The sequence below is a fragment of the Morone saxatilis genome, unplaced genomic scaffold, assembly GCF_004916995.1.
Source record: "Morone saxatilis isolate NCDOM2014 unplaced genomic scaffold, NCSU_SB_2.0 Contig4, whole genome shotgun sequence".
In the NCBI taxonomy this organism is placed as follows: Eukaryota; Metazoa; Chordata; class Actinopteri; family Moronidae; genus Morone; species Morone saxatilis.
The window spans coordinates 1972073-1994569 of NW_023339984.1; the positions used below are offsets into that span (position 1 = coordinate 1972073).

At 39.5% G+C, this 22497-nt stretch overlaps 1 protein-coding gene across 5 annotated transcripts in view; it reads right to left on the reverse strand.

Annotated features, from left to right (window-relative positions):
- LOC118337910 (calcium/calmodulin-dependent protein kinase type II delta chain) overlaps positions 1–20338 on the reverse strand; it is a 35570-nt gene extending 15232 nt beyond the window's left edge. For 2 of the 5 annotated variants that reach the window (XM_035675075.1, XM_035675073.1), the window contains exons 1-9: positions 20279–20338; positions 16612–16684; positions 9731–9833; positions 7817–7900; positions 6049–6143; positions 4134–4256; positions 3928–4011; positions 3637–3679; positions 1000–1037 (exon numbers count right to left, since the gene is read on the reverse strand). In XM_035675075.1, the coding sequence (XP_035530968.1) occupies positions 1000–1037; positions 3637–3679; positions 3928–4011; positions 4134–4256; positions 6049–6143; positions 7817–7900; positions 9731–9833; positions 16612–16638 (597 nt within the window). In that variant the 5' untranslated portion in view covers positions 16639–16684; positions 20279–20338. Of the gene's footprint in view, positions 1–999; positions 1041–3636; positions 3680–3927; positions 4012–4133; positions 4257–6048; positions 6144–7816; positions 7901–9730; positions 9834–16611; positions 16685–17689; positions 17759–20278 lie in introns of those variants that run through there. The other 3 variants (XM_035675074.1, XM_035675071.1, XM_035675072.1) reach the window with 2 other exon arrangements.
- Positions 20339–22497: the final 2159 nt, after the last annotated feature.

Here is a 22497-nt window from a genome sequence, read left to right on the forward strand (position 1 = left end):
AACAACAATATTTTTCTCAGGAGTTGGTGGAGACCAAAACAGAGCTAAAGGGCAGTGACTATTGGACTAGCATTTATATAGCAATTTGTTTCTTAGCTTTTCTGGCCAAAAATCAAGAGACACGAAGACAGCGATTTGCTGGCTATATTTTTACAGAGTCCGGACCCCAGACCCTTCACATTGCCCAAAGCTTGATGCCCCGAAACGTCCAGAACACAACAAAGTAAGAATGTAGAGGCAGGTCTCTGCAGATACAGACACTGCCACACGTATGGGTCATAAGTGATGATTGAGAGGGATTATGTTTTTATGAGTCTATGCATTGTTTTGTTTTTTTCAGAAAATCCTACTACTGCCTTTAAGTGAGAAAATGCTTTTTATTATGATTTTGGAGAAGGACACCCTCAAAAGATGATTGTGTTGGGGGAAGAGTGACAGAGAGAGTCTGGCTCATCAACATCCTAAACAAGGGTGAAATTGAATGACAAATTTAGAGGCGGAGGGTGGAAATAGGATAAGCTCACACACACACACAAACACTTTCCTTGGTGGTGTCAATGGAGGATTTTCATCATATGACAGCTGAGTGGAGAATGGCAGAGAGATGAAGCCAATCTCCCACCCTCAAATCATAATTTAATCATTAGTTATTAGTTTCCAACAGTTTCCTCAGCACAGACAACAGATGCTCCTCCTTCTCTCGCACAGATTAACAATACAGTGGGGGATAATTATTGGGAAATATATGTCACACCCACTTGGCAAGGACTGATTTCACTGACATTGAGCTCCTATTTTTACCAAAGCAGTCTTGTTGCTTCAGTTTATTGTCAATGCTACATACAGTACTCGGTGAACAACTCTTAAACATGAGCTGAAACTTGCTGAGTAACAGTGCGATGTGCATTACCACAGTATATATAACAATAGTAAACGACATGCAAGCTTTCTGTAAAAGAAATGAAAAGAGAGAAGTGTAAAGAGTGAAGTGGAACTTACTTTGACACCATCTGGTTTTTTGTTCAGCAGGCTCTTGGCTGCTGTTGAGAGAAAAGATAACAATGCAAGGAAATCAACAGGCAGCTGGAATTAACACACACACACACACACACACACACTCATGCACTACGTCTATCCAAGGCTGGACAATTACTAGCGACCTCAAAGTGGGCCTAGCTAGAATTGGAAGCAGAAGAGAAAAATGCAAATTAAGTCAGGAGATGAAATAAAACTTAGTGAATCATTAGACAGGAACATGCAATTAGATCTGACAAGACTACAGGAGACACTGTCAGCAGTGGCGGGCAGTGTCCACTGGGCTGAGTTCTTTAGTTTTCCTTTTTTTTCTGCCCACTTTCACTCAAACACGTGCCTATTTTAGCTCAAACACCTTTGATTTGTAAGAAGGAGGGAGCTAAAATCACATGAGTGGGGATTGTGTCTTCAGGTTAGGGTGGCAGACAACCTGCTTTTCAGTAAGCATGCAAAGACAGTCTGAGACACCAACAGATGATTGGTAGTGGCAGGAAGAGCAGCATGGGGGGTTTGGGGGGGTTTTGTGCATCGTTTAAGACAGTGAGGGGTTTGTTGGCAGGAGTGATTGGTCAAATCATAGACATGTGCATGTTTAGTAACTGATATAGGCTTTGCAGTGACAGCAAGTATCTTTAAGCAGCCATATTGGAGGAACATTTGAGGCCATTTTTAAACAAAACTATTTATAAATATTATTACGTTATTCTAAACATATGATAAAGTATTATGTTGTAATTTGTAATAGCTATAGATTTTTGTAGGTCAATCCATAAGTTAGCATCGTCCTGGTTCCTTCAACCAAAGGCCAATGGGATTTTAACATTGCATGACTTCAACCTCACCACTGCTAAACTTACAAGTTTAATTGAGTTAGAATAGTGTGTAAGAGCACGAATATAAACACAACGAGGCTGTAAAGGCGGACTAGTGAGTAGACAAGTCTCAGTGTTTAATGTAACCAACAACCTCTGTAGTCTCATTTAGACACTGATTAGCAATCGCCTTTTTTAAGACACGTAAAATCGTCAGAATTCACAGGGGGGTATTTACTGACAGATTGTCGTAGAACAAAACATGAAGATCTATTATGCATGTGTTAACCAACCAAAAATTCATTCAAAAAACCCAGTGACTTCGAGGCGAGGTAACCAAGGTGCAAAAATGCTAACTCATTTCCAGATTTTCTGACTTGTTCTGGCAGCACTCGATTCTAATATCCTATCAGTTGAACTATTACTAGTTGTAAATCTCTAGCCTATATTAGGAAAATTTGATTAGGACAGGATTTACTGACAGCGTACTGTGGCAATAGTGGCCAACAAGCACACTCTATTTACGTCCTACTGAGTACTATGGCTGTCCGATACAACAATATATATTGTGTGGAGATAGAAAAAAGGAACGTTTTATATCACGCTCTATTGTTTATTGTGTTGTGGCAATATTTTTTTGAAGGACGGATCCAGGCAGGAAATTTAAAAGAAGGAAACAAACAAAAATGGAGGAACGCTAACGAGAGACAGAACTGTGTAATTCTGAACAGTAGGACTCCGACCAGGCAAGACAAAAAGAGGAGCTCGTTCTTAAAAGAGGGACTACTTCCTCTGAACTTACTTTATACTGATGCAACTGCAGTTGAAAGTACCTTTCTATATTTTATATTTTGTCACATGCTTAATTGGAAATGTGCACAAAGGTTCTAAATAAAATAATAAAAAAAAATCAAATATGTGTTGAGTATATGAATCAAAATGTAATAAGACACAGGCGGTTCCATGTGGTAATTTTATATTAATTATTTATTGAATTCACAGAAAATGCGCTATATCGTGATGTGTATCGTTATCTGGATATGATATTACTTATATTAGGATGTGAGATTTTGGTCACATCGTCGTACTCTGTATGCTTTAAGAGGAACTTCTGATCATTTGCAGAAAGGAGTGTGATTTTGGAAGATATTATATTTTATTTTCCTCCAATATGGCCACTAATGGATGCACTGTGTCAGCTGAAAGCCCTATACTGGTGCTTTAGTAGACATTACATGCCCTCAGTACCAAACCTGGCAGTGTAGTTTGACACTGTAAAGGAGTGCCGACTACACAGAGAACTCCTTACCTTACACGAGTTACCACACAAGAGGGGGAAGGAAGAAAAACAAAAGTAAACACTAAGGCCATGATTATACTCTGAACACGGCCGACCGACAGTTCAGAATTTACAAAAAATAAGATGAATAAAACAAACATAAGCTTGGCTGTCATTAGTCATAAAGAACAACAATCAATAATGTTAGACTCAGGTTGAGTGTTTTGCCCTTTAAAAGGGACGTGAAGATGGCACTGCATCGATCTGCACGGTCATTCAGTCTCTGTTGATGGCAACTGAAACGGGAGGACAGACGGAGCTTATTGGGCTCTAAAGGCCAGCAAATCTGAAAAACAGCAGCGCTCAAAAGAGCAGCAGCTTAAACAATACCTAAATACATAATAAAGACAGAGTTAAAGGGGTGTCATCAGTAATGGCGTTTCTGTCTATAAGGACCAATAAAATGTGAGCATTAGCTGCCTGTCAGTCTTTTCTGGTTTACAGTCCTACCTGAGAAGTTGCGAGTGGCAAGCATAGTAGTCAGGATAGCACCCTAGGGAGAGAGAAATGGAGACTGAGGAACAAACTCCAATATTTACACAGGCTGAAAGGTTAATGATTATATATTTTGGTGCCTGTGGCTGGATTTGGCTGATTTTTTTTAGCATTTATCATATTTAAAGCCAAGTGTTTTCAAGAAAAAAAGACCAAATCTATTAAGTTTCTCATCAGAATTGAATGCAGCGACGGAACAACAGGTCTCCTGAGGGATCTTGTATAGTAGCTCATAGTGTTGCTCACCTTGAGTTTCCTTCTGGCGTTGAATTTCTTCAGGCACTCCACAGTCTCCTGTCTGTGCATCATGGATGCCACAGTGGAGCGTTGCTGTAAACACACAGAGACAGTGTGTGGCGTTAGAAGGTGTGTTTTTTTGGTACAAGACCTGCTTTGATTGCATTTACAGATAACTGAAAGAATGGATGTGAAAGTGTGTGTGTGACACTTACGCAGATCCAGGGGTGTTTGAGTGCATCTGTGGCGGTCACTCTCTTGGCTGGATTAATGGTCAGCATCTTGTTGATCAGGTCTTTAGCCTCTGGAGTCACTGTGTCCCACTCAGGAGATGGGAACTGTTCCAGGAATGAAATCACAGAAAGTATTTACAGTGTCCTGTCAACCATCTGCAGTGTTACAATGCACCTCCTGTACAGACACAAGTAAGTTCAGGTAATTCCCTACACATAATATTTTGAGGTACTGGGGCTACTGCTGGGTATTAACCTCTATAATTTTATAATATCTGCTCATTTTAGGCTTAGGATATTTTATGTTTCTAAATGTTCTAGATTCAGACTGTATTTTATTATTAAGTGTATGTGCACTGGTGGCTTCAAGTTCCTACATCACATTTATATAAGTTGCATACTGGACCAGGACTTTTCTAAATTTAGACTGTATTTTAATAAGGCAAAATTCTTGAATTAAGTCAGATGCATTGTGTAGTTTGGTTACATAAAAAAACCCAACCTATTTACAGTCCCCAAATTGAGGGAGTGTGGAGTTTTCTTCCAAAACAAGGTTATTAGTCAATGCATGGATCCTTGAAGCGTTACAAAAGTGCATCTCCCTCTCCATTAAACATTTGCAAAGTAGTTTTTTCTTTTTGAAAAATGTACAACCTGCATTGTTTACATCCATGTTTGCTATCCTGCCTTTTAGTAGCATCTTGCTACTTTTCTTGCAGGAAATGTGTATCACATCAGCTGTGTGCTCAGGTATATGTACAACCTTTTGCCTGACCATGAATAAACAAAATGGGGACCCACTCAACAAAACAATCCGCCTTAGCACTACTAGTGGTCAAAAACGTCACAGAGTACCCTTTAAGACCTTTAAGTGGCCCAGCCCATAAATCTGATATATGACAAAATACATTTATAGAAGTATCTAACGAGTGAACCATCTGCGGAAGCGTCCTTCCCATCTCTGCTGAGAGCACAGGACCAATCGGGTAGGATGGTTACGAATGTATCCTGTCTAATATCTTTCACAAACCGACATTTTCTCATGTGAGTTCCGACCCCGCTTAGTAGCTCTGAAAAAACATCAGTGTAACCCTGCCTGCACTGACAAGACATTACTACCATCTCCAAACACCAAACCAATGTGTTTAATTTGCAATGAGCGTGTTATGGTAGTTAAAGAATATACAATTCAGGTTGAAAAACGCTGTTAGAAGAACTTAAAAAGCTGATTGTCCAGCAACAGAACTGAAACTGACCAACTATACATACATATTTGACTTTTATAAATGTGTGTGTAAAATGAGTTGCTAATCCCCAATGTTTTAAATCATTTTCATTAATTAAAAATAACACAAGACTACATAAATGAAATGTACAACCATCCTCTTGCCTTCAAGTTCCATCATCTAACATTTCCTAGAGTGGACGAAGCTGGTATATCAGCAGCATTCACCCTTTAATTTGATTTAACAGTATATCTGACCATATTCCAGCCATGTCCCTCTCCTTTTCCCTCCCACACTCATCTGGCTGCTTGTGCAGTGGAGAACAGACAGCAGATACTGTTTACAGAGTTACAGCCTGTCTGCTGCGGTTTGCCAAGAGTTATTGAGACCATCAGACAAATAAGGGTAAATGTGCTTACATTTGGGTAAAGAAACAGTGACACTGTTCTTTTAGCTGCAGAATATGTATCCGAGTGCTACAGTTGGGCCACTTTAAGTTGTACTGTTTTAAGAAAAAGTCTCAATGATATGTGAATAAAGTTGTCATTTGAATATAGTGAGAGTTCAACTTTGTCTCATTAACTTGTATTCAATAATATGTCCAAAAATACCCAAGTAAACATTGTGTGTGTGTGTGTGTGTGTGTGTGTGTGTGTCACTATAAAACTCACATCATAAGCCCCAGCTTTAATCTGCTGGTAGAGTCTGTGCTGGTCCTCATCCCAGAATGGAGGATATCCCACCAGGAGGATGTAGAGGATCACACCTACACACACAAACGCACGCACACGCACACAAAAGGGTCACAGTTAATCATGACAGCACTCTATAAAACAATGTTAATTACTCAATTATCAAATCTATGAGGTGAGAATTTAAGAAATATAGCGACATCCACACACATTATAAGGTGTCTAAATAAAGAACAGTGTGGTAACAGACACACACTCGTGCTTGTGTTTGCTGGTGGTACTGGATAAGGTGGTTTTTGATTGGTTGGCCAGTCGCCAGGAAAAAGATGAAAGGCCCCTCTATCTGACAGCGAGACAGCCTGACCACAAACATAACACCGCCTATTGTTTCTGTGGACTCGGTGAGTCAGCACAGGTGTGTGGAGAGCAGCACGTGTGTGTGTGTGTGTGTGTTTTAGACAGTGTGTGTGAGTGTTTGACATCTCAGGCCCAGGTGGCCTGGCCCATCAGAAGGGTGTGTAATGAGCGTCAGCGCTGATTAATTCAAGAGGTTAGAACCCTCCGTACTCCTCTGCGGTACATACACTACAGAGTACCACACACTTTCGCACTCAGCAGAGAGGAGCAAATGAAGCCAGAGTAAACCAAAATACTGATTTATACTTCATCAGTACTGTTTGTTTACATTTAATTTACCCTGTCCCAATCATCTTTAGTATTTTACTGCTTCAGTGCAGGACACCAATTGGCAAGAATCTGCAATACGTATCCTAATACAGACGTTATATATAATATAACTATATGAGAAAAACCTATAAAGACAGGAATGTAAAGATATATCATGAGACAAATATTCAAATCGTTGAGATGAAAAATGAACTGTGGTATCAGTCGTGCGTCAAGGCTCAAAGACTTCTGTTTCACTTTTACAAAGAAATAAAAAAAGGGTTCTATAATTTGATAAAGAAAATATATTTTGTAGATTTTTTTTTAGCTTTAATTTGTCTTCAATCTCATTTTGTAAAAGAATGCTGGTGAGAACATTTTAAGGTGAATCCAGTATCGAATTGAATCATATCGAAACATCCCTATATAAAAAACACACCATGTGCCTCAGTTTAGGTTTGCAACACTACCACCTAGTTTTTGGGGGTTTTAACTCAAAAATCGATACAGTGATTTTGAGAATCAATGCAATATCACAAAACAAAATATCACAATATGACTTTTTTCTATACTTTCTTACCCCTATTACCAAACTATTGGAAAAGTAATGTGTGTAAACAATTTGGATTTGACACTTTGCATTTGTAAAATGCAATTGACTAACAGTAACATCACCATGACAACAACCTCATAATCAAACAAATCAGATCATAGGAAACCATCAAAGACAAGCCGTTCTTGTTTTCCAAATGTGGAGGTTTTTAGGTGTCAAAACACTTTACTGCAGTAAAGGTGTAAACAGTAAACTGAGCAGCTGTCTTATTTAGGAACAATAATTCAACCTGACCCAATATCAGCATGTATTCACAGTCAGGACCAATACAACTAACAAAATAACTGCACCAGTACCAGTGGCTCTGCCCTTGGTGTAGCGTGTTCTTTTGAAGTAGGGGCAGTCCCTTTGATAAGCACTGGGGAAAGGCCTGTGATTGGCTGTGATGTGCAACTAATGATAAGCAGCTGCTCCATGAGGCTTCCCCCAATTAAACAAATCAACAGTTGGATTAACCCAGAGTCTTACCACAGGCCCACATGTCCACCGGCTTGCCATAGGGGTCTTTCCTCAGCACCTCTGGGGACAGGTACCCTGGTGTCCCGGCAAAACCTGGAACACACACGCATACACATATAAACACACCATAGAGAACAACCCCTCTGTTTCAATTAAAGCTTTCACCAGGCCACACACATTTGGAATTTGTTTAGCCTGACCCTAAATTCACCACCTTCAGTATGTCGAAGTCTATCAAAAGCTTGTTAGGACCCTCTCCTAAAAGCAAAGCCTTTCACAGTAGCTAAGGATCAGTGGGCCCGTAAAGTTAAGTTTATGAGGCGAGACTAACAAGCTCTAAGGAAAATATCCCTTTGTGGGTATGTAGTTTGGCTCGTGACCAGCAGCGTGCAGCCTACTTTTAAAAAAGCCTCAAAGCACCGGCAGACCCTCTGGGCAATGAGACGTAGTATGAGTGGTAGTAAAGTCGGAGCACAGAGTGAACTGGTTCCAGATGGAGGCTGGAGCTTGGGGAATAGAGCAATTATTTCTGCGCTCTGCAGGGAATAGGCCTGAAATGTATCCAATCCAAACTTGATATAAGAGCCCAGAGCAGTGGCACACCTAGTCCCGTTAGGTAGGTAGATTGGGCTTTGATGATAAGATGGCATAGCTGAAGATTTGATTTTTGCCATTTAACGAAAACTAGGACAAAAAAATCTTCTTCTGTTTTATTCAGTCAGCTCAGTAAGACTTTGGCTGAGAAAAGCAGCTGAGAATAAACGCTACACTGTCATCTGAGCGAGAATTAAACACTTAGAGAGCAAAATCCTGGAGAGGATACAGGGACAAAGACAATTTTAAAGGGGTCTTGCTATGGGAAAATGTTCTATCATAAATAAATCATATATCTTAAAACCCGTTTTGATAGATTTGCCCTAATGTAATGCCGTCTTTTTAGTTTATTTCCTTTTTATGGCTTCTATTCTGCTCTTATTATTGTATTTGGGTATTCTATTTTTTTTTTTACATTTAATTACATTTTGTGTATCATGGCTATCAGTTTACTTTGTCATTTGTCATTAGTAATGAATAAACACTCTCATCTGTCAATTTATATACAGATATTTGTTGTCTGTTGAAAACCCAAATAACTGCTTATAGCACAATTGTTTTTCTCTATAAATACTGGCCTAGAGTATGAACAGTACAGACAACACACCAACTGATGGCATCTCTGAGTAGCCCAGCTAAGACATGCAGTGATATGCCATAAGCCTGTAAACAAAGGGGGAGTGAAAACAGAGCAACAGTCAGGGTTTCAAAAGCTTGTAGTACTGCTAGCCACTGCTGCCTCATATCAGTCACCATTTCTGAAGAACCTAGGAACATACAGACCCAACCTAACATCTATATCATGTCAGTAAAATTGATTGAAATCTATTCATTTAAAGCATTGAAAGTATGAATCCCCTGAAGGCATACTAAGAGAGACTACTTTCCATTTTAAATATTGATGTACCATTAGACCCACTGCATTATATCAGTAGTAATCCCTGATGGCGCTATGGAAAGCAAGGCTTACTTGCTGTGTATCCCCTAATTGGAAGCAAAAAAATATAACTGCCACCTACAAGGTGCTGTACTGACTTAGTGGTGAATTTGGCCAAAACCAACTTTTAATTCTTTTAAAGTATTTTGTTTGTTTCTTTATTTATTCATTCATTTTAGTTTTTTTGGAGAATCCTCTCTATGTGGAAGAACATAATAAAATGTGTTGTTGCTGAGCTGTGTTAATAGACAATTGACAAAGCAGCCATGTGTAATTCAAATAAGCACAATAAGTATAAAGAAGTCGTTCTTTTCTTTGTTAAAAAGAAAGAAAATATGAATCTCAAAATGAACACTGAATCACATAAGAAATTTAGGAAGTTGTGGACTCACCGAACCATGCCTGCTGGTCTCCCTGCACTTCAATGGCCAGGCCGAAATCTGCCAGTTTCACTGCTGCCCCCTTCAGCTTGCTGGCTAGGAGCAAATTCTCTGGCTTACGAGGGAAAAGACACAGATGCAAACTTTCAGTACCTTGCACTAAAGTGATATAATTTTAAAATGAACATAAACATGACTGACGTAAAGCCATAAAGATTTCCATGTGTTTTTGTTACGGGCAGCTCGCGGGCTTCAAAGCAGCAGGAAGGGTTATTATAGTTCACAGAGTAATAACATTAAGTACTGATGTCATACAGTGAGTTTGAGCGCTCGGCAGTTAGGACTAATAGCTGAGCTGCAGGCCGACTGTAGCAGCTGTCCAGTCTTACAGATAATACTGGAGGAAGGCTTGTCAGAGTCAGAGTCCGGCCTCTACACCCACAAAGTCCCCACTGACTCATGCTGAGCCCAGTTACATTCAGGTTCAGTCAGGGGCCACGGCTGACCTCAGCCCAGCAGCAGCACGGGTGGATGCCGCTCATCAAGATGCTGGCGGGCTGCAATCAAATTGGGCGAGCAAGAGTGGCTGGTGGTGACGGACCGGGTGAGAGAGGCGGACAGTGACTCATGCCAAACCCCAGCAGGAGGAGGAGGAGGAGGAGGGAGGGGGCGGGGCCTCTGAAAAGGTTCGGAGAGGATGAATAATGTATTTTGTGACATTTTCAAAGCGGTTTCCTTGATTGAGCCAAATAGGAAATTAGTCAAGATGATTGAGCTGTAATGTACAGTAATACCAACAAAACAGGAGGGTGCTGCTGATCAAAGGGAAGCTGCTTTTATTTTGCAACAATCAGACCCAGTTAACAGTCACCCTGGCTATATATGTTGCCGTACAAGCCATTATTCATTCTGAGCTTCTCATATACATTCATTCTACTATGGTTTCATTCTGATACTAGATCTATATTTATTATTATTTTACATATTTTTGTTACGTGAAAAGACAGCTTTACTACATTAGGTGCCTTGCTGAAAAAGTTTAGTCTTCATTAAACTCATGTGTTTAGGCTCAGGGACCTCATCAGGTCATTTTACACAGTGTGTAAACGAAGAGCCCATGTATGTATAGTAAAAGGATGACTGAATCTTTGCCAACTATCAAATGAGAACTAGACACTAAAAAGCCCCTTAAGGCATCCAAGTGTATCTATTTGGATCAGGTAATCTGGCTGCTTTTAGGCTACATTCACACAGCATGCCATAGCGCTCAATTCAGATTTATTGCTCAGATTTTTGTGGCCCATATCAGATTCCAGTGTGAACAGATGACAGTCCTGAAGTGACCCGCATGACGAATGTCAGTCTAGAGTGACATTAAAGGCACAAGAATTCTGATATGACTGAAATCTGACCTCTATCTGGTTTGGACCACATATGAAAGAGGCCTGAATCAGAATTGAACGGATAACATTCAGTGTGATTTGTGCTGTTCACACACATCAGTTTTTGACCACTTTGGCCTGCAGTCTGAACGTAGATGTACTTTAGACTTTTAGACTTTAACTAGAAAGTATACAAAAATAAAAAGGCATACCTTATTGTTCTACAATGTGAGCTATGTCCTATTATATACGCTATAGCGTATATCAGACAGGATGAGTAATACTTTTGCTGTTTGTGAATGTGCAATAGACACAAGATCTAACAAGAGTATTTGCACTATTAAAGGCTACAAATCAATCAGTGTGCTCCAATCCTTTGTTCCTCTTCAGTTTTCCCCAACAAGTGTAACAATCGGTGCACTCAAACCATGAATTTGGAAAGAAATTTACATTTCTACACTAAATGTTTTATCAAATATTTTAAATAAATGTTTCTGCAAATTCACAAAATGTTTATATTGTATTTTAATAAGTGCTCATAGTAACTACAGCATAATTAACATTGAATGGTTATATTTAAGTAACTGACTGTCTTGATTAAGGTGAGAGAACTGTGGTCTTGGTTTCATACTAAAAAAAGGAAATAGCAACTTGAAGCATGTGAAAGGATGCGTTTGCTTTCATAATATTAAACCAAAACCAAGATCTATGCCTAACCTAACTAATGTGTTTTTGTTAAACCACATATTGGACAGTCATGAACTTTGTATGCCAACTATCCAGCCACCACCTCTCTATGACTTGTGTGCAGTAAAAGAACGTTGTACTTTCTTGAAAGATTTTTGCCCATGAAAGTAATCCACGTATCAATTTTGCTCAACAAATTAGTAAAACGTGAATAAAAATTCTCGGCTTTAACATTGAGTTAAACAGTTTGTAGTTATGGATCATTTTCTAAATTGATACATAAACAAACTTGATCAAGAATCCTTCAAAATGCTACTACTGCTTGCTGTAATACATGTTCATAGTCCGCCTCGTACATATATATTAGTATTTAGTATGAATACTATTATAATAGTATTCAGAGACCGAGAATGAATTATGGCTTGTATGGCTCTTCATTCACTGCCTACACACATCACCTACACATATTTTTAATACTGCCTGAGGTATTCATTCCAGAAGGCATCAGACATGTCACTGAAATCAATTGAATTGAAATCAGTTTTCATCAGTCAATGTTCATATTTCAAGGTTGCTTGAACAGTTAGTAGAGCGTATGGGAATTCTGATTCGTGCAGTTCCTCAAACATTTGTTGTGGGCAAAGGTTTGAGGAGGCCGAGGGGAGGAAAGAAGGCAAAAGGGAAAGGAGGAGAAAGGGATGCATTCATCAGCATCATGCAGTCATTGCAAACACCCCCCACCATCCGTTTACCCCCAGCCCACTGAAACCACCCCTTCTCACCCTTGGAAAAATAAATCATGTAACCTGGAGGGTAGGAAAGGGTTAGTTGAAGTAAAAGAAAATAGGTTTTGAGTTTGATCGTGTCAGGTACAGTGTACCCTAACTCTAACCTTAACCCCAACCCCTAAAAGCCCAACTATGGTGTGGGTGAATCCTAACCCTGACCTTACCCTAAACCCCTAACACACCAGGGCACAAAACTTTATTTTTCTCAGAATAAAAACAACAGCAAGAATGGCCAGCACACACCCTTTTTCCCAGGAAATCCCCACAAGGGATACCTTGGGAAAAAGGACTTCTCTTTCTAACCTAAACCCCTTACCCTTAACCTGGGTCTTATAGCACTAACTTAACTTGTATTTGTCACACAGCCCTAAATCACACATTTCATTGCTCTCATTGGTTGGAGATCTATCCGATTTGCATTTGCAAATTAGTCTGGAAAGCTGTTGTGAAAACCGTTAAAACAATCTGCAGCTTAAATCAATTTACTTGGTGTCAAAGTTATAAATAATTCTGCATCTATGCCCCTGTTTTGTTCTTATCTGCAACAACAAAGCAGTTTGAATTTGCTATCACTTTGATTCACCCCTTTAAATGCTTCTTTACCATCATAACAGCAGCCTAACTCACTGTAGTATTTAGAACCTATGCAACCAATATAAACCTATATGATCTTTACATTTTCAGAGAGAGTCCTGAGTGTATTTGTTAAGCAACACAGAGGATATCATTAATAGAAAAATTGGAAATGGGAATTCAGACCACGGAATCACACTTCCAAAACCAGCAGCTCCTCCCACTTTACGATTCTATTATTTCATATGCAATGTTATTATAACTGATCAATCACAACGGTCAAGGTCATGGATATAGTTGTAATAAAGTGCTACTAGAGTTGTCCTTTAAAGAGTCATGACTGAAAGACTGTTCCTCATAAATTGTATCTCTGGAAGATTTGAAGTGCTTTTTGATCACACAGATGGTACCATATGGATGAAGGGTGCTCAGTGTGCTTTAACACCTGCTGATGCGTCATTGCTTTTTTCTTTTACAAATCACTAAATCTGTAAAGCGTTACGACAGCCTCTAATTACTACCTTGTGTGGCGCTCAGGCCTGCAGATAGGGTTACAACGGCCCCACATATGCAAACACAGTCAAACTTACATGGCGATGAACACAAATATACCCAGAAGGCATTTCACTAATGGCAATGTGCAGGATGTGGCCAAGTTCACTGACAAGCCACATTACTGAGGCTGTCATATCAGCATATTGCACTGTACATTCACCTTGAAAATGTTTGCTGGGTACACAAACATGAATGAAAATACATGAGTGTTTTTTTCGCATGTGTGTACGACGTTGTTTCATATCAAATTGATCAGGATTTATGCTCCGCCCTTGCTGCTGGTGTGTAATAGCTGTAATTGGATTCTGTCTAATACAGCGAGCCATAAAGAAGATAGAATTACTGGCCTGCTAAACCAGGCAAGGGGTTCTGCTACCGTTACTGACAAATACAAACACTACGCTTGCTGCCAGAAATGTTGCATACAAACAAGGTTTTAACTGCTTTATCTCAAAGAGGAATATCCCACATTGTCCAACAAGTTGCTCCACACATTGTTGGGATTTTCTTTCAGATGAGGATTACAATAATAATACAACAATAATAAGGAAATAAGAAAAGTAGAAAGTTTTTTCAGTCAGTGAACTACAGAGTTCCACCATGAGTCTGACCGAACTGAGTAAGGTGACTCATTCCACTACTGATTGACCATACAGAAATGAGTCTGGATTGAGACGCAGTGATGGTTAGGGTCGCTGGAGGTACCCCTCTAGTGTGTCCAGAGTGATCCGTAGTCAAGTTAGCAACAATTAATGCTGTAAAACTTAATTTAAAAGCAGTGTCCACATTAGAGGCAGGTCCTCTTTACTAGTCTGGTGTGGCTACTTTTTTTGACAAATGAATGCCGGTCTCAATTAAGCGCTTGTTCTGGATTTTTACTACTTTGCTGAGCAAGAGTTTTGTGCAGAAGGAATTAAAGGCCTGCCCGATATAGAGGCCTGTTCCAAATGAAGGCTTTTCAAAGGAGTTCTGGGATTAAAGCAAATAAATCACTGAAGGCACAGAAACTACTTGGTTAGGTTTAGGAAAAGATCATGATTTGTTTAAAATAATTCTGTAATCTAACCTACTAACTAATGTAAGTTATGTTATGTAACTTAAGTAAATTAGGTAAAGTCACCGTTGACTTTTGGTTTCACACTGGACGTGGTCAGTCAACAGTGGTCTCCAGGGCTAAAGTCCTGTGTTTGTTTGACCCATCCATCCACCCAAACTTCACATGTACTGGTTCCAAACTGTCATGCAAGAAGAAATGCTACAGGGTTAGAATTTCCTGGTGGTGCTATAGGAGAGGTAGAAATGATAGCACAGCCAATCGGGCCTGTATGTGCCATTACTGCTCAACAAAATGTTATGAGACTTGCAATAAACCCATGTGTCCAGACTCTTTACATAAACTACAAAAGCTTTACAAGAATGTATAAAGACAAGAATGTATTGCTTTCCTGGGCGTGTGTGTGTGTGCGCGCGCATGTTTTAGACTCCCTGCACTACCCAAAATAATTACCTTGAGAAATGGAATCACATGAATATACACACAATGTGGCAAACGGTGCTCTCCCCAGTGCCTCTGCTCTGCAGCTTGCTTATTTGTTTTGGTTGCATTTGTTTTGCCTTTGTGTTTCTGCAGTGAGCCGCGACAGCTGCCTGGCAACAGCCAATCAGAGCGCGGAGAGAGGGCAGTTGGCGAATGCAAAATCCTAGCTTATTATTGCCGAGTATAAACCAAACCTCAGACACACCTGGTTCATTTGATTGGCAAATCAGAGCTCTGGGAGCAAACCACAGGGAGGAAAAGCGGCATTAGAGCTGCGAGCAAGACCACTGTGGGCGTAATATTTACGTCCAAACTCCAATAACGCTCCACCAATTTGACCTCATTTAAATGCACTGAAATAGTCCATCTCAGTAAGTTACTGTGTTCACCTTAAATAAACTGATTTATGACGCAGTTACAATAGTGTTTCAGTACATCTCTACTCTCTCAATCAAAATTAAAACCGACTCCTTTATTAGTAGAAGGTGGCATCCTTCATGGAGGTACATAATAAAAACTGTTGAAGCATTAATGCATGGGAGGTGATGTCTGATTTTAGACTGGTGTGCAAAATATTTCCCAGATTAACTGTTGTATTTAACATCATTATGTCAAGTAAATTTACTTACTTTTTTACTCGTCAGGTCATTTAATGTAACTTTATTGCATGAATTTCTAATGTATTTCCATTGCAGGATTGCTGAAATAGGGATTTTACAAAGTTCTTGCATATACTGCTGGATTTATTTTTCTGCAATAAATAAGATGTTGTTTTAAATATAGCTTCCTGTGTTTCACATAGCAGTATTGGGATTCATTTGGACAAATATCGATTTATTTAATACAAGCACAACAAATAATAATTTGCTTAATATTTTATGTTTTGTTGAATATTTGGCTTTTTTAGTGAGACTATATAGAAAAGCTGAACTGAAATAATGTCCTTTAACATAAAATACTGATAAATTGATGTCTCAACTCAACAGCCCATAGTAGATGTTCTCCAGACATATGTCCCTTTTTAACAACGCCCATATACAGTATGCACTGCTGTTAATATCAGCAGAGTAGGTGGGGGACTGCCATTGTGGGGGCAAGTGGAGTGCCGGCTCAGTGGAAGTGTGAAGTGGATTTCTTATTGAAACATGACCCTGAGAGAGGTTAACTAGCAGCTCCATGTGAAGTGGGAAAGTAAGGGAGTAATATGACCAGTGAGAGAGTGGAGTTATATCAGAGTAGATGTGGAGAAGAAAAAATCAAACAGGAAAAAAATGAATGGAGGAACAAATAGAGGACAGGTCAGACATGTTGGAGGACAAAAAGAAAGATAAGAATCTGTATGTCTTTGGTCTTTATGGTGAGTCTACTTACCTTGAGGTCGCGGTGGACCACGCCCATCTGGTGGCAGTGGAGCACAGCCTCTAGGATCTGCTGAATGCAATGACTGCATGCAAACACCAGGGGGCCATGGGTTAGTGACAAGCTACCACTCACTGTCTGTGGCTGTGAGCTCGCTTTGACACTCGGGGAGCCACTGGCCGTGTTAGTGGGGAGACTGTACAGCAGTGTGACCCACCCAGCAGCCATAATGAGGGGGCACTTTGGATAAATGCACTATTTACTATGTTTTTTGTCTGTTGCTACGGTCACCAAATGATGTGTGCTATGACAGACCCAGAAAAGAAAAACAGAGCTGTAATTTTCATCATGTACTACTCACACAACATGGCCAGTTTTCTGCCCGAGTCTCAAAACAGAAGTGGTGTTAGCTCCTGGCCAACTGGAGGCCGGACCCTGAGAGACTGAGGAGGGAGACGTAGGAGCTGACGGAGGGTGTGCTTTGGATCTGTTACTGGTTGTCAGTAATAAGCCAACAGTGCTGTTTTTCATTTCTTTTGTGAAAACAACCAGCTCTAAAGAAATAAACTCTTCTAAAGAAATCAAATTACATATCTGTGTTTTTATAATAAACTATAGTAAACTTTGTGCTCATGTCAAAGCCAAGACTGTGGTACAACTTTACAGTCATAATTTGGAATACAAATGAATTCTCTTACATCTCTACAGATGGTATCTAAAGCCACCAGCATTCTTCGTCCTCCTGCTCCTCTTCCTCCTCCTCTCTCAGCTGTCAGCCTCTCAGTGGCTGTGTCAGAGCATGGATTTGGACAGATGCTACATGCACTTTGTGCCCTGGCATACAGGAGGGGTGGGCCACGATGAAATCTACACCCCCTGCAATACTGCCTCCTCTCCAGCCAACCTGCCCACAATGCCCTGCGGCGGCGGGGGGTGACTGGTGGAGGAGGGGGGGGTGTGGTTTTTGGGAGGAGGCGGCACTCAGTGAGTAGGTTAATTGGTCGATTGATCAGGCAGTGGAGGAGCGAGGCAGGGCGCCACAGGTGGGCAGGCCTGTGTCTTTTTGCTGTTACTGTCGTCACTTACTAACCTTTAGGTCCCTGTGCACTATGCCATTTACGTGGCAATGATTTACACTTTCTAGAATCTGCTGTATGCAGTGACTGTGGAGGAGAGAGAGACCAGGCCAGAAGCAAAAAGGAGAGGAAGAGGGAGAACAGGTAAATGTCAGGAAACAAAGGAACAAGAACAAGGCAGACAGAACACACCAAACACGTGAAATAACAACACGTGAAATAACAACACTTGATTGACAAAGGAAACGTTTTAAAGGAATAGTTCAACATTCTGGGAAATACAGTAATTTGCTTTCTATTCAAGAGTGAAATGACAAGTGATATCTAGCCTAGCTTAGCATAAGGACTGGAAGCAGGGGGGGAACAGCTCGCCTGGCTGTGTTCAAAAAACAACACCTCTAAAGTTAACATATTTACAGAGTGTATCCCGTTTTTAAAATCTCAACAAAAGATTTTAAAAATGACAGTTTGTGATTTAAGGACAATTTAGGTGCTTTATAAACAACAGTGTATCCATTTTTTTTTTACTTTGGACAGAGCCAGGCTAGCTATTTCCTCCTGTTACCAGTCTTTATGCTAAGCTGGGCTAACTGTGTCATTATTTAACACACAGACATGTCTATTGATCTTTACATGTCACTCTTGAAAGGAAAACACATTGTTGAATTGTTCCTTTAAGCCATTTGACAAATAGAGAAAAATACAAAGACACATGCATGTTCTTTTTTTCTATCCATAACGTTTTTTCACCTTTAAAATCATTTTTACACATCAATAAAATCCACCACAAAACAGAATCCACATCCTTAACATCTAAAGCCGTCTTTGTACGCATTGTATCTCTCGTATAGCTCACATAAAAAGAATTACGACTCTTGATGACATAACCTGTTGAGCTGCTCCGTCAAACTTCAAATCCATGGATGGAAAAGCAGAAAATCTTCAAAATTATTAAGAAATAAACCTTAATTAAACCTTTAATGGAAGTGCTCTAGGATAAAGCTGCTTTCCTACCCATCAGTCAGGGTTCTTTTTGGAGTGGATTTTTAATAGGCAGGTCAGAAGGTAAAATTGGGAAAATTAGATCCGTAATCAAAAGGACAAAGGTAGAACAAGAAATGTAGAAGAGAGAGGTCTCGGCATAAAAGGCACATCAAAGGCAGCACAACAGGAAACACTTCTGCACTGCTCTACCCACTGCATAATGAGGCAGGCTTGTATTTCTGTGTGTGTATGTTGCAGACAATAACATTCAAATACACACTGATTGATAGGTAATTTCAACCTGGTCTCACTCCCAAGTCATCAAATACTGCTGCTTGGTCAGTGGTCCTCTGCTTATGACTCTGTAGTTAACCCTCTAGCATCATTTCTGGATGCGCCAACATCAACGTCAGGTGACGTAGTGGAAAGAACCAGAAAGTCTACATAAGGAGGTGGTGGGGTGGATGAACAAAACAAACACAGGACTTCAACCCAGGAGACCGCTGTTTATGTCCCATGTCAAACCATGTGTTCACATGGGCCACATATGTACATTAACTTACAAAACATACTTAAGTTACGTCAGGTACGCAGCATTTACCAAGTAAATTAAATCTAAAATAGTAAATCTAACTAAATTCGGCTGTTTCACAATGTTAACCACACAAGATTTATTTTGAAATTCAAACCGGATGTATAGATATTATTGTTAACCTGAACAGATAATAATACTTTGTTCCATTACTTGAGTATTTTTTGGGAGTATCTGTATTTTACTTGCATTTTTATATTTCTGTCAACATTCACTTTTACTCTACATATCTAAAATAAAATGTATACTTTTACTCTGATACATTTACCATAAGCAATGGGTCCTAGCTTGTAAGTAAGTTAGATCATTGGTTATTAACCTTACTGGGCATTACTGAGTGCCAACAAGCACGCTCAAATCTGTGGTTGAATTTTGATTTCCACAACATGAGCACAATTCCACTCAACGATGAGAGAGAGTAAGGTATGGTAAAGAAAATCCATGGACCTCCACTGATATTAAGCTGGATAGTTTATTTTTAAGTACATTTAATATATCAGAAAATTACTTGAATATATTATTACTGTATTACTGTATGTACTGTACTGTACTGTATTATATATTAGTATTACTGATACTTATAAATTCAAATTAACTTTTTGATGTATTTGTTTTTATTACATTGAGAGAATCTCAATACCACATGAGACAGACAATCTGTGAAAAAATCTGATTCCTCAGGCTCACTCTAGTGCTCCTAATCGCATTCAAAAGAATCCACAGCCTAGACAAAAACAACCAATCATTATTTTTTTTTAAATGACTTGCAGATTTAAGTACAGTAAATATTACATTACAGCATCATATTTTGAGGCAGGGTCCACTAACCAAATGGCAGCATGTGACGAGTTAGGAGTGAGAACATTCTGACAATTTCATGACTTGCATGAATATCATTTTGTCAATGTGTTCTATGCTGTGCATCTGCTTGAATATGCCTTTTTTTTGCCAATGTCGACTAAATGGTCTTCACATCACATTTATTAAGTAAATTCAGAAATATCAGTACAGAGAGCATTACACTGACCTGGCATCGGCCTCGCTGTAGTACTCCCTGGCAACAATGTCCTCAAACAACTCACCACCGGTCACTCTGGAGGAGAAAGAAATGAAGTACACACAAAAACAGGATGAAAAAGTTGGAAAGAAAAATACATCACAGATGTTCTTCTCTGCGTCTGGAGAGGAAAAAAAGACTTGATAATGTTGCACAGTAACAAATCTCATCCGGAAAAGATGTTTGTTTGTTTTTTTCAGGCCAAGTGGGTCAAAAGAATGATGTGCTTTTGTGCCTAAATGGTGAAATCACTACAATAACATATTTCAGCAGATATAGTCATACGGTACATGGACATTGTTTATTCAGCTGCAAGAAGTTTCGATGTCTTTCCATGAGGTTATGAATAAAAGCCAGAGTGCTTTTTCAAGCGAGCAACGCCAACTGGAATATCTATAATAGAATGGGGTTGCAGTAATACTAAAGCATTATACATTGTGCTGTGATTTAGCCTTTGGAAGTTCATGTACAGGAGAGATCAATCCATAAGTGAAGTGGTTTTAGCCCAGGAGGAAACTGCTCTCTCCTTTATTGCTTTTTATTAGGTGCAAAGACTTATGTTTGTATTATTAAGGTTGAACAGTCCAGTTTATACATGAGGATCAGTCTACTACCCATGGTTAGTAATACTGAGCCTGTGAAAACAGTTGTATAATGTCTTCTGTGGCTGTGAAGTGGGAGAACATAACCCCGGTATTTTGCCTCGGGCTTGGAGACTAAAGATTCATAACAGAAAGCCTGCATTACAAACTTTGGCAGTGGAAAGACGTTTACCAGACAGGGAGGGTCTAACAAAGACATGCTATAGAGTTGCATTATGGGAGGATTATCCCTACTAGGGATTCAAAGTCAGGACAACTCACCTGCTGTTGCTCTGTTCTTATTTTGACCACATCTGTAAATGTTTGTCTTGAAAACCTTGTGGAAGTGCAATTCTAAAATTGGTGGAGTGCCCCAAGTGCAGCAATCTGAGTAAGCTGTAAGATTATTACAATACAAGCCACCCGCCGCAGGGCATACAAATACAAATAAAACTAGACTTAGCTTTAGTCTTGTCAACAAAACAAGCATGAGGAGGCATTGGTGCGTATGTTTGAGACTGGGTTATCTCCATGACTGTCAGTCATTCTTAACTTCTTCTATCTTGCCCTTGACAAACAACGCTCATATTATAATAAAATCTAAAAATACTGAAACTAATAAAAATTAAACCAAATCTAAAACATTTTAAATAATAACAAAACTAAAACTTAAACTAAACTCTGTTAACTTAAATTAATTGAAGGACAACTACAACAATAAACAGGAATTGCTAATCTACTTAGAGCTAAACAAAATAAACTTTTTTTGATCCCCCCAGTCCACACTGATGGAATCAGGGTGCAGGTAAGTACAGTGAAAATACATGAAATCACATCATGTCAGGGCCATGCCATGTCTAAAGCTTTCCTGCCTTACTGGTGTGGAAGGCTGTAGCTGTATAGTCTGCTTTGTTGTGGTGATACTGTGCTGCAGGAAGTCTTGAGTGTGTGTTTGCTGGACTCCTTCCAAATATCTGTCCACTGGGTCTGTGGGGTCACAGGCAATGTGAAACTGGGCCATTAAAGACTAAGTAGACTTTGTTTCACACTTTAAAACGTACTAGTAAAGGTCCAGTGTGTAACATTTAGGAGGATCTATTGTCAGAAATGGAATATAATGTCCATAGGTATGTTTTCATTAGTGTATAATAACCTGAATATAAGAATTGTTATGTTTTTGTAACCTCTATGACAGAGCCCACCACGTTGAACTGACATGTTTCTACAGTAGCCCAGAAGGGAGGAAACCAAACACTGGCCCAGAGCCATAGCGGTTTTAGCACATTTTGCAGCCACTGTAGTTTCATGCTTCAGAGGGGACGGTGAAGTGAGGGAACAACAATCCCAAACTACACTGCTAGGTGCAACTAATTCCTACACACTGGTCCGTTAAAGGGTAATGCTTTATATATGCTATATAATATTGTACTTCCACAAAGCTGGGGACCTCGAAAGAAAACAATAGAAAAGAGAAAACCATAAACATTAAGAGATATCATGGCTTTTTAATCCTTGTACGGGTCTATAAACACTAAATTGTTCCAAAATGAAACTCAAACCCAGCTTTCATTAGACATACGGCTGTTTTCACAGGCTCAGTAGTACCAT